A 12361-nucleotide genomic window follows, 5' to 3' on the forward strand; every position below is an offset into this window, starting at 1 on the left:
ATCCAGATTCACTCTGACTTCATGTCCGGTAAACCTTGCCCTTCCCACTCTGATTTCTTCTAATATTGTTCTTATGTTTAGGCAGTTTCCCCTACATTTTCGCATCCATCTTTCACCGCTCCTTTTAGGGCCTGTTATTTTCCTCACTGTTTCTTACTCATATTTCTCTGGTTTTCTGCATCCTAGTGCCATCATCGCGGTTACCTGTGTGTACTTACTGCGCATCATCTCGGCCACTTATAATACTGCATTCCTCATGTTGCCGTGTAGTGTCTCATCTTTGCTTTAGTAGATATTTGTTATTTTTCGTGTCTGTATCTCTGGTCATAAAGAAGGCTGACCACATCTTCATCGTCTCTACTATTTCTTCATTGCTCCTGTTTCTCCCTGTCGTATATTCTCCCAGGTATTTAAATTCGTCCTATTTCCGCATAGTGCCTCCTGGTGATTTCCATACCACTAGCTATTTTGCTAAGGTTGTCTACATGTGCCGTGTTGTGCCATGTCTTAAGAGACTCCATAGCTTTCTTGAGAGAGGACATGGCGTTTTGTCTGTCAGACATGTGAAGTGGCCCTTCAATCTCTGGATCTTGTACCAAGTACTCATTTCTAGTGGGGCCACCTAAATCTTGGACGTAATTGGAAAACCAATGGACACGAAGCTCTTTTGGAAAGTATGACTGGTGATATCCGAGCAATTCCATGTGCTATGTTTGAAAGCTGCATGGACATATGTATTTTTGACACTTATTGATAATGCATTTACCAAATGACATTGTATGTTCAATTTTAAGGAAAAAAATTCTAATCCATTCAGAAACAACTGGGTTTGGGTTTCAGAAATGTAACACTTCCTGATTGTACTCTGTATGTAACTGAGTACCCATTTCTGTCCCAAAATGCCACCAGAATATAGAATGAATAACTTTACTCTAACCAGGGGCCCTTACAGGCTGCTCAGCTTCTTCAATTTTCTTCATATGTAGACGATTTGAAGGTCATTGCCTGGACATCAGGCACAGTACGGTGCAATTCTCAGAAGAAGTTGGAAGGAAAGAGGTCTTCAAAAATGTTTTCCGTTCACAGTTAAGGGCAAAAAATTTTTGTCATATCAACGTATATGCCAGTAGGTGAATGCGTACCATAAGAAGACGGTAATCCTATTGTCACTAGTTTGAACTTCACGTGTAGCATAGTTTTATTTTATTAGAAGTCCATGTTTATTCACAAATGGAAATATATACTAACAAATGTTTTTGATAAAATTAACATCTTTTTATTTTTAATTACGATTTGTATGAAAATGTGAAACATCAAGTCAAAAATAAAGTATGTTTTTATTTCTAGAGATTGAACACTATTATTTATGTATTTAACTTTCCTCGTGTAATAAAGAAGCATTTTGCGCATGTTTGTATTGAGTTTTAATTTATTTACATATAACCAGTAATTAAAAATAAAAACATTATTTTTATAAAAAATTATCATTCAGTATTTGTTAATTAACATTTCCATTTGTTAATTAATGTGGAATTTAAATAAAAGTAGAAAAAATAACTATGAGCGAGATTCAAATAAGCGAAATCACAATTAATAACTGTGTGTGTGTGTGTGTGTGTGTGTGTGTGTGTGTGTGTGTGTGTGTGTGTGTGTGTGTGTGTGTTTTACTGCTGCAGGACATTGATGTCCAGGCAATGACCTCCAGATGCTTTGAAGATGAAGAAAATTGGAGAGAAGGTGTCTTTAATGTTGTAACTGTTCTAATTTGAAAACCATTGCTGTTGTCTTTTAGGCAATTCATTTCTGAGGAGAGTGTGTCAGTTGCACAACTTATGATTCCATTCATTTCGTTATCGTAGTTAGTCAATAAAGAATGGTGCAAGAACTTTTCTTTCTTGGTAGACATAATTTTGTACTTATCATTCAGTTTTCAATGAAAGCACAATCACAGTAAAATGTATAGTGAAATTAGTAACTACCATTCCATAAATAGAGGCGTTACATTCTTAGTGAAATGAAAAAAGACCAAATGTAGGCCCAGTAACACTGTCATTTTATTTTTGGTGGAACGTAATGTACACACACATTTTCTTTTGGCTTAGGCAAAACTAGCAGCAGCACGAGCTCACCAGGTGACCAGGACGATTCTGGCTTCGACACGGGGGGTGACTCGAGTGACGAGAAGAAGAAGAAGTGGGGCCGACGCCTTCGTGGGAGCGGCGGCTTTGCGGCGGTCGCCGGCAAGTAACAGCTCAGGTACGCAGCTGTTAAACATCTCTGTTTGTGGGAACCACTATTTGTAATGTAACTGCATCTAGCGTTGTCTGCATTTGTTAATTAATTGGGCATTTTGAGTGTCATTTCCATTGTAATGTTACAGTTCTTTTAATTTAGAAAATTGGAGTTGTGATCTTTCATTTCTGGAAGTGCCTCATTAATATGTGCAGCATACTGTAACCTGTCATAGTAGACTAAAGTGTGTATCTGGTGGAAACTGCAGTGCTTGAGTCGTGTTTAGTTCATAGATCTCGCACTGACAACAGGTGTAAATTTTTAATCAAACAGCGCTGTACGGCCGTATCAGTAGCAGTACAGTTATGTAGCTACTGCCTGTGAGAACACTGTGACAATGTAAATAAATGTCACCATAATTTCAATACTGCAGTGCCTGTATTATTCCGAATTACAATGCAATGTTCCTTTGGACATACATGCATTGTAATTCATAGTAACACAGGCACTGCAGTATCGTATTTACCCATTGATTCCCGGCAAGTGGCTTTCAAGTAAAATGTCTCCCCTGTACAAGAATATATCTATATATAATGAATGTACGAGTACAGGTTGTAGATGCACGGTTCACGATGTATGGAAGCGTGGGTCCAGCCATGAGTCGTGCTTGGATAGCCAAATGCTAAGGCGACTGCTTGTGATAAGCAGGAAATCCGGATTCGAGTCCCAGTCCAGCACAAATTTTCATTGTCGGCATTCTGTTATACAGCTGATAATTGTCCATATTCAGCTGTGAATGCATTTCTTCTGTATAATTTATCAATCATCTTTCAACAGTATTTATCTTAAATGCCCGTACTACATGAAAAATTGACATCGTGTGAAGTAGGAGTGGTTCAGCACAGCTTTCTCCAGTAGAAGGAAGCTACAACAAAAATGGTGCATTCGGCCAAACAATCCTATTAACACACAGATTTCATGCACAAAAAAGAGTTATTATAATGATGATGTTAATCAGAGTATAATTTGAACAGAAAGTTGAGTTGGCCACTGAAGCCAAAGTGGCAATCTTAATTAAAGTCAGTCTGTTTGAAAAGCTACACAAGTTGACAGCAGCAAATGTAATTGAAATTCAAATGTATTCTCTTCAAAGACTACTGTTGCTCCGAGTGAGTGATTCAGGCTCGTATAATGTGTAATTACCCTTTTAATAACATTGGTAATGATACGTTACTGACTTAGAATTTTAGCAATTTTTGTCAATGTTAGGCATCATAAAATGAACATACCCACTTATTCAGGTGAGGCAGATGCTATTTCAACTAATCACAAAATAATTGTACTATCTGATTATAAAACAGATAACTTTGTTTAAATATTTAACCCTTTGACTGCTTTTGATGAATTAATTATTTACGCACTGCCGCTCCCCAAGCACTGTTACAAAGCTTAAGTGTAGTCTCTGGGTTTTCCTTCACCGCTGTTGATGATTTAACTTAGGCCTCTTTGCTGATCCCTGAGTGTTGATGACCAGTATGGACTCACGTCAGCTGTTGGTGAGCTTAAATGTACAACAGAGTCTCTGCCCCATATTTAAAAAGCTTTTCACAGACCTATCTGCTAAGTTGTGACCATGTACTTGATCTGTTATTATTTGGTTTTGCTGCATCTGACTTCTCTGTTCACCTGTCTGTCCCTCAGGATTGGCATCACAATGTTTTTCTCATACTCTATTCTACAAGGAAAATGACAAGGCACAGTGGTTGCACTTAGAAAGAGATCGTGGATATACTCACAAAGAGTAACAATGAGGACGAATTATTTGATGTCGACATACGTGATAAGTCCTTCAGAGATTCTGAAAGTGACAGTCATAAACTACAGACGTCATCTGGAGTAATGCTACAGTCTTATGTTTCAACAATTACTGTATCATACTTACCTGACTATAACACAAATTGTTTCCCAAATTCATCATTTGAAAAATATGGGCTCATCTTGCATTCGCAGATTAAGATATTGCTTCTGAGGTCAACATTTTTACACTGTTTAATAGAGTAATACAGGGGTCATATTATGTTTACAGATAAAATTTGACTATTGAGGTTTCATACAAATTTATTTTGAACAATGCTGTAGGGTATGCCTTCTCACACAATACTTGAGTTCAGATAGATTCAAGATTTCCCAATACATCGAATTGCTCAATACGTTATCGACCTTGCTCGAACAATCACATGACCTGTAGCTTGCAGTGCTATCGTAAGGGATACAACAACAATCTAATGCTCTGCAAAAAAAATTTACAATTTTGTGAAAGCCAGGAGGAACAACATTAAATTCTATCAACTTACAAACTGTTGTTGTATTTAAGATACTTTACACATATATTTTTGCTGCTTTTTAAGTAAACGTAACATTCAAAGGTGAAAAACTTGTCCTTCAAAAACTATTACTTGATTCTTAACCCATGTGTATATTTTATTTGGCTGTGAGGAATTAATGATTCACCAGGTAGGTTGCAAATGAGAAATTCCACTGCTGATCTCATATTAAAATACTGGAGCTTTGGAACTTTAGAACAAGATGATGACATTCAAGTGCAACAAGAAAGACAATTAATCCAGAGTGAAATGTCTATGTTTACATCTACATCTGTATCTGCGTGGATACTCTGCAAATCACACTTAAGTGCCTGGCAGAGGTTTCATTGAACCACTTTCACGATAATTCTCTTTTATTCCAATCTCAAGCAGTGCACAAAAAAGAATGTGTGCGAGCTCTAATGTCCCTTATTTTATGATGATGATCATTTCTCTCCCTATGTAGGTTGGCGTCAACAAAATATTTTTGCATTCGGAGGAGAAATTTGGTGACTGAAATTTCATGAGAAGATTCCACCGCAACAAAAAAACACATTTGTTTTAATTATGTCCACCCCAAATCCTGTATCATGTCTGTGACACTTTCTGTTTCTCAATCGTGCAAAATGTGCTGCCCTTCTTTGAACTTTCTCGATGTACTCCATTAATCCTATCTGGTAAGGATCCCACAATGCGCTGCAGTACTGCAGAAGAGGACGGACAAGCGTAGTGTAAGCAGTCACTTCAGTATATCTTTTGCATCTTCTAGCTGTTCTGCCAATAAAATGCAGTCCGTGATTACCTTCCCCACAACATTTTGTTCGTAACTGTAATTCCTAGGTATTTTGCTGACTTTGTGGCCTTTAGATTTGACTGATTTATCTTCTAACTGAAGTTGAAAGGATTCCTTTTAGCACTCATGTGGATAACCTCACAGTTTTCATTATTTAGGACCAGTTGCCGAGTTCCACACCATTCAGGTATCTTTTCCAAATTGTTTTGCAATTTGCTTTGATCTTTTGATGACTTTACTAGATACTAAAGACAGACCTAAGGTGGCTGCTCATATTGTCTCCTAAATTGTTCATATAGAATAGGAACAGTAGAGGACTTATAACTCAATGTGGGGAACACCAGAAATCCCTTCTGTTTTACTTGATGATTTTCCATTACTGCGAACTGTGACCTCTATGACAGGAAATCAAGAATCCAGTCATGCAACTGATATGATATTCCATAAGCACGTAATTTGACTACAAGCCACTCGTGAGGTAGTGTGTCAAAAGTCTTCTGGGAACCTAGAAATACAAAATCGATTTGAAATCCCTCGTCAGTAGCACTCAACACTTCATGTGAATAAAGAACTAGTTGTGTTTCACAAGAACGATGTTTACTAAGTCTGTGTCGACGGTGTGTCAATAGACCATTCTCTTCAAGGTAATTCATACAGTTTGAGGTTATGTCAAACAAATGAAGTAAATCATATTAAAGTGACTGTAATTGTTGTCGCGAGAATATATTACAGCAGAAAGACCTGTTGTGGAGATCATATGAAAAGTCATCACTAGATTGTGGGACAAGCAAAAGTTCAAGAATTGGAGCAAATAGTGATTGTGATCTTTTATTTATTTATTTGTTTTTTGTTGTTACATATGACCTGCACTTTAGAAGATATCACCATCCGCATTTCACCGTTGCTTACGAACAGTGACCAATTTGGCTGAAGAACTACAATGGGCGCCGGGTTGGGGGGCTATTGTTGAGCAACAAAAATTTCGTCATGCAGCCAACCATGGGAATGTATATTGCATTACATCTACCATGTTTAAACTGCAGTTCGCCTGAACCCATTTGTACTCAGAAGCAAACTGACTTTAAAATTTGTCAGATACTCAACAATAGCATACATTTCTGCAGGAAACACTAAAAGACTCAATGGGCGCCAGTGGTTTACTTACACGTTTCATGCAGCATTGTTGTCGACACTCACCGTGAGGTACGACGTGAACAATTGAGGGTGTCAGCTGCTGGTTGTACACAGCCAGTTAGAGAGTGGCGGACAGGCAATATGTTTGGAAGCAAGAAACATTGTAACATTCCCATGTCATTATGGAAGTGATATCTGCAGTGTGTTCAGAAAATAAATATCTGTGTTCTTGGGTCCCACTGTAACAACCACTTCAGAAATGGCAAAATATTTGGAAGCAACGGCCAAATATTTGTGACAGTGAATATTATAAGTTTCACAGCTGTCCTGTTAGGATGATGGCAATAGTGATGATGATCATGATGATGACTATGATTGAAACTAATGATAGTACAGATGGTAGGCTAAGTAAACTAAAAAGCAGTGAAGATAAAAACTAGCGTAAAAAATTTTTTTATTCATTTTATTTCTCCTTTTATTGTCAAAATGTAGACAATCAGTAAATGGCATAAATTTAGAATATGTGTAATGTTAACTTTTTAGACAAATCTCCTACAGCAATAAAAGTTTGTAATTTTGTTTAGTCATAATAAGTTAAAAAATAATTTTTTCTCTTGTATTCATGGTCATCTTTCACTCAGGTAAATATGGTAATTCATAGTTCTTATTACAAAGTATTTGAAAGTTATGGTTACCAAAACTGGGTTTGACACTGTTGAAAAAGCCATCTTCATATCTGGGCAGATTTGTTACAATTGTAAATTTGCAGAGTAACTACTAACATACAATAATATTCACCTCAGCAGTGACAAATCTGAGAACAACAGGAGGAGACGTTGCAGAAATCACTCTAAAAATATTCAGCACAGGGCAAGCCAGACCTTCGGGTAGCCCTGGCCCAAACACGTAAAGTAGTGCGGTTAGACGCATCGGGCAAGAAGCGTGCAACACGCAGCTAAGCCTGTATCGAGCACACCTGTGGTGGTCAAAGGGTCATAAAATATTTTAGGTAGCTGTAGGTGTATTATGAATCTTTATAAAGATGTCAGCATCTGTTTGTTACATTAAAACCATATGGTACACTGGTGTCTCTTTGAATGAAGCTTTATGGTGTTGTGTTGCAGGTTCCTGGGGACAGTTGTGCCAGATGAACTCCCAGAGCAGCTTTGTGTTAGCTGCCTCAGTGTGTACATTCTCTTCTTCATTGGCCACCAACAGAGACAGTGATTTACATTCCAGTTTCTGCACTTTTGTCTCTCTGGAACCTCTTCGGCTGACTTTTTTGTGTGTATTGACTGTGTTTGAAACAGGAGGAACTCTGACTTTTCAACTGTGTTCATTTAGTAGACAAAAAAAGGGGAGATATTGCTGAAATTTAAAAAAGTGTTACACCTCTGTTGCCTTCGTGATACTGTTTCCTGAATGAGACACTCTGAGTCCCAAGAACAAGTTAAATTATTGTATTCAGATCTCTCATAAAGCATTTATTTAGTGTCTAGAAATGTTTCACTATTTTAAGCATGTATTAATGTTCGAGTGTTCTTTAGGCATTGCTTTTGTGCAACTGTCATTTTAATATGTCAGGTCATTGTCCAGGCTGTGATTTGCATTTGAGTGTGCCATTCCAGTGTCTGTCGCCTTCTCGCTTTTTATGCTTCTACTGCTAAACTAGATGATTCACTCACATTTCTGTAAAATTGGTATTTCCACAATCTGTTTTCTCCTTGAGGAATGACAATTTATTATATCTTGTAACAGAGCTGGTGACAGCTATCACAACAGTATTAGAATATGCTTTTAGTGCTGCTCCAGGTAGTAGAGTATTGCTATTCCAAAATGTTACTTTCGGTATTGACAGGCCAGCAACACAACTGTGTTCTTATTTCAAGTCGGTGTGAATGTACTATAAGCTGCACGAACACCATGTTCATCTTTAAAAAAACTCCTCCAGTGTTAAAAATATAATGGGAGTACATATCATTGCCTCTCTCATTTAAATAATTCCTGTTAGATTAGTGGAGAGTGGTTTCATATCTTTTTTTCTGTACATTGCTCACATCACTCCCAAACCAATTGGTGGGTTATCATTTGTTAGCTGCTGCTGTAGGAACACAAATGCCTGGCAAACCTTATAAGTGAAGTGTGTAATGTCTTCTGAGAGGAAAATGTTCTACAGAGAAATTTGATATTTTTAGACACTTGCCTGAAGCAAATCACAATACCTACTTAACAGTTATTGAAACAGGAGGAAGTAAAATGAGCCTACAGAAAAAAAGAAGAAGAAAATAGATGTTCAGGTTAGAGCTTTCAGAAAATGCTGCTCCTTTATAAGAGAAAAGGGGGGGGGGGGGGGCACTGACTACTTCCTCAAGCTGTCGGAAGATTTCTAAGTAAATTATCCTTTCCTTTCTTCTCCACTTAAAATCCCTCTTTCGTCAACTATTTCCTCTCTCAAAGAAGGAAGCACTAATTCAAAAAATTAGCTAGTTCAATATTGTGTGCACTGCCCCCCTCATTACCATCAGCTTTAGGTGGACCCTAATTAGCTGGCTTCTGTTTCAGAAATTCTGTTTTGTGTAGTACAAATTTTGGTTTTTAGCATTTGTATTTTGGTTTGCAATTCAGTTCATTTCTTTGTTATTTACTTTACGCAGCTAGTCCTTCTAGAACTCGTTGATAAGATATTTTATACGGAAAATGCTGGTCTTGTATTCACCGAAATGAGGTCACGTGTTTTTGCAAGACTGAATTTCCTTTCTTCATATATCTGTTCTGAAACCACAGAAACAATTATGCTGCAACATGTACATTGCTTTTTGCCACTGTTCTTATACTGCCATTTTCAAAGTACCGATGAGCAGCAAAATACTAGCTTGCTTCAAGAGAACTACTGATCCGAAGCAGTTAATGTGATGTGATGTGTGTCAATTCAGACAGTAAAATGTTTTTCCCGCTCTCTGTGACAAACCTGATGGCTGATCTTCCTAATATTAAAGGAGTAGCTTCCCAGTGAAATTCAGAAGTGAATCATCTGTGGAGGTGAGGCAGTTTTAAATCTTTGCATTAATTGCCTTGAAGATTTATAGGTTGATGCCAACAAACATTTTAAAATATTCCCACCTTCTTGTTGTTTCTGTCATCATACAGAGGCAGTGGAATCTAAAAATATCATTTCTCAGATTCGATGGATTGTAGAAATTTTGGAATTATGTTTTCATAGTAACAGTATTATGTGTGTTACAGAAAGATGGAATTATATTCAAACATTCATTAGTGCTGTGCATTCTGCAGAGAACCCTGTGACATACTTAATATGTACAGTGGATAAATGCAGATATTTGCTAAATTTTTGTTGCTGTACTTCTGTGCTAAGAACATACTAAAAATCGCTTTGTTCTAACTTGTTGCTTCCAGTGATATTACTCAGCATCTTGCACTATCAGAAATATCAAGTAATACTTGTTTAAATGCCCATAGTTTATTATATTTCCAACACTACAAGGGAATGACTTTACATCTTGTGTAGAAAAATTGTCGATTCCAATTTCTTCTTCTCTGTGTAGAGCCTGGTCATTGACCTCAGACTATTTAAATATTGGCATTTACTATTATTAACTGATACAGACTTATGAATTTTATTATAAAGAATTCTCTGCTCGGTTATAAAGAAGAATAACACTCTTGATGTCTAAAGGGAAGATTTTTACAAGCGTAACACACAAATTTCCCATCTGTTAGTTCATTTAATTTAGCTTTGAACTTATTTTCATCAAATTAGTGAGCTGTAAACTATACTGTCAATTGCAGAAAAACATTATATGTAGTGCTTGAGAGTACATGACTGTGAGATCGATGGTACAAAATCTGCCATTGACCTTTTTAGATTGTCATTTGCTGTGGAGGCTGTTTATGAACATACCCCAATAAGGAGACCAGGAAATAGTGGTTTCCACTATCTGTTGCATATGGTACAATGCTCTTTTGATAGGCTGTCAAATTTAGCTTTGTTGGATCTCTGTTTGCACATGGTCAGTTTTGTAATTGTGAAGAAGTACATACAAGTTTCTTTACAAGAGATCTGTATGTTTCTCGCAGTTCGTGGTGAATTTCCATTATGTATGCTCTGAACAGACTATTTATTTTCACTGTCACACAGTGGCAGTGTGGAAGCTGGTATTTGTGATCTAATCACAGTTATCCATTACTCTTGAGAACCAATTGACCCTTACTGTTCTGTGCACAGGTGGCTGATGGGTGTAATTGATTCGATAGAAATCAAATTATGTTGACCTTTATGTATTATTTTCAGGCCACTGCCATCATTAATTAACAGACAACATTATGATTAGTGTGTCTAAATCTAAAGAAGCAGAAATAATGTGAAATTAGCAGCTGCTGAAATGTTATGTATAATTCACTTGGAAGTCATTTTACGGATTTCTTTAAACAAAATACCCATTAATCTCTATGTCATCTGCTAACTTAAATGGAAGTGAACAGAAATTATTCAGTACTTTTTGATATCAACTGATTTCTATCGATTCAGCTAATCCCATTAGTTGTCTCACCAATTACCTTCTTGGGATGTATGTGTATAGTACTGAAATGTTCTTTGCATTATTATCCATTCAGTGCAACCGGCAACAAAATATTGTTCCAGAGAATGAGTGCAGTCTTACAGAACTACAATTTGACTGTGTTTTTTATGCCTTACCTTCCAATGATTGACATCACTGCTGCTTCCAAGTCTTTAAAAGTTTCTATTACCAAATGTAAACTTTTTGAAATTCTCACTTTATTTAGAACTCCAGTAAGAAATTTTTATCGGTCATTCCTTTTTGAGATGTATATTAAGAGAGAAAACAGACTGTTTGCAGATGGTTGCCTCAGGTGATGCAGTAGCTGTATATCCAATCAGTCACTTAACACTTAAAAATACTTTTTCAACCAAGTATGCTGAACAACTATCTAGCTTTTGTATTTGGAAGGCCTACATAGACTTTTTACATTTCTTGTGTACCATTGCATGAATGATTGTTGCTGGAAGAGATGTTTTGCAGTTTTGGAAAATTTCCAGTTTTACAGTGACAAAAGTAGAAAATTGGTTGTTGTCGACCTCGAGTAGCATTTACTGCAGGTACTGGTAGTTTTATACTTCAGGGTCCAATGATGCAACGATGTGTGTTCCGTGTGTGCTAAACCTGATGATGATTGTCAATTAGCAATTATTGATTTTTGTTGACTGTGTACATAAATTTGTTTTTATTGTGCCACAGTAGCGATTGTTTTGCCTTATTTCAGACATGTAAATTCAGAATGTACTTTGAAGTTAAAAATATTTATTACTTCTGTCATATTATGCATAAGTGGACATTTATATCACAGATGTGTGTTAATTTGTACCACATGAGAGTAGAATGTTGTGGCATGTGTGATTTATTTAGCAGGTCATTGATAGTAGTAAATGTTACTGTGGTGAGTTTACAACAAACTTGTGGTGTTGGATGCAATGATAACTTTTTATTGCAGTGACATTAAACTGTATTTATTTTTTATATAATATGTTTATTCATTTCATTTTGCCTTTATACTTGCCATATGGTTATCAAAACAATGCTTTGGTGGCTTTCATTTTTGGGGCCACTCTGACAAGGTATGAAGGTCACTTTGATAGACATATTTTGTGCGTTAGTTTCTATGAGGAAAGAAAAACATCCAGTTTTTTCACAAAAGCATGTTTCATTTGTGATGACATATCTACATACAGTCAAACCCCTTTTTAAAGACTCTCTGGGGACTCAAATATTTTTTTCTTAAGTAGGATTTTTCCCTGGATGGG

At 36.6% G+C, this 12361-nt stretch overlaps 1 protein-coding gene across 1 annotated transcript in view; it reads left to right on the forward strand.

Moving 5' to 3' along the window:
- Window positions 1-12075, forward strand: part of LOC126106368 (inositol-tetrakisphosphate 1-kinase-like) — a 102021-nt gene extending 89946 nt beyond the window's left edge. The window contains exons 10-11 of the mRNA XM_049912632.1: window positions 2103-2256; window positions 7647-12075. Coding sequence (XP_049768589.1) covers window positions 2103-2248 — 146 coding nt within the window. The 3' untranslated portion in view covers window positions 2249-2256; window positions 7647-12075. The remainder of the gene's footprint in view (window positions 1-2102; window positions 2257-7646) is intronic.
- Window positions 12076-12361: the final 286 nt, after the last annotated feature.

This window comes from Schistocerca cancellata, chromosome 10 (assembly GCF_023864275.1).
Source record: "Schistocerca cancellata isolate TAMUIC-IGC-003103 chromosome 10, iqSchCanc2.1, whole genome shotgun sequence".
Classification (NCBI taxonomy): domain Eukaryota; kingdom Metazoa; phylum Arthropoda; class Insecta; order Orthoptera; family Acrididae; genus Schistocerca; species Schistocerca cancellata.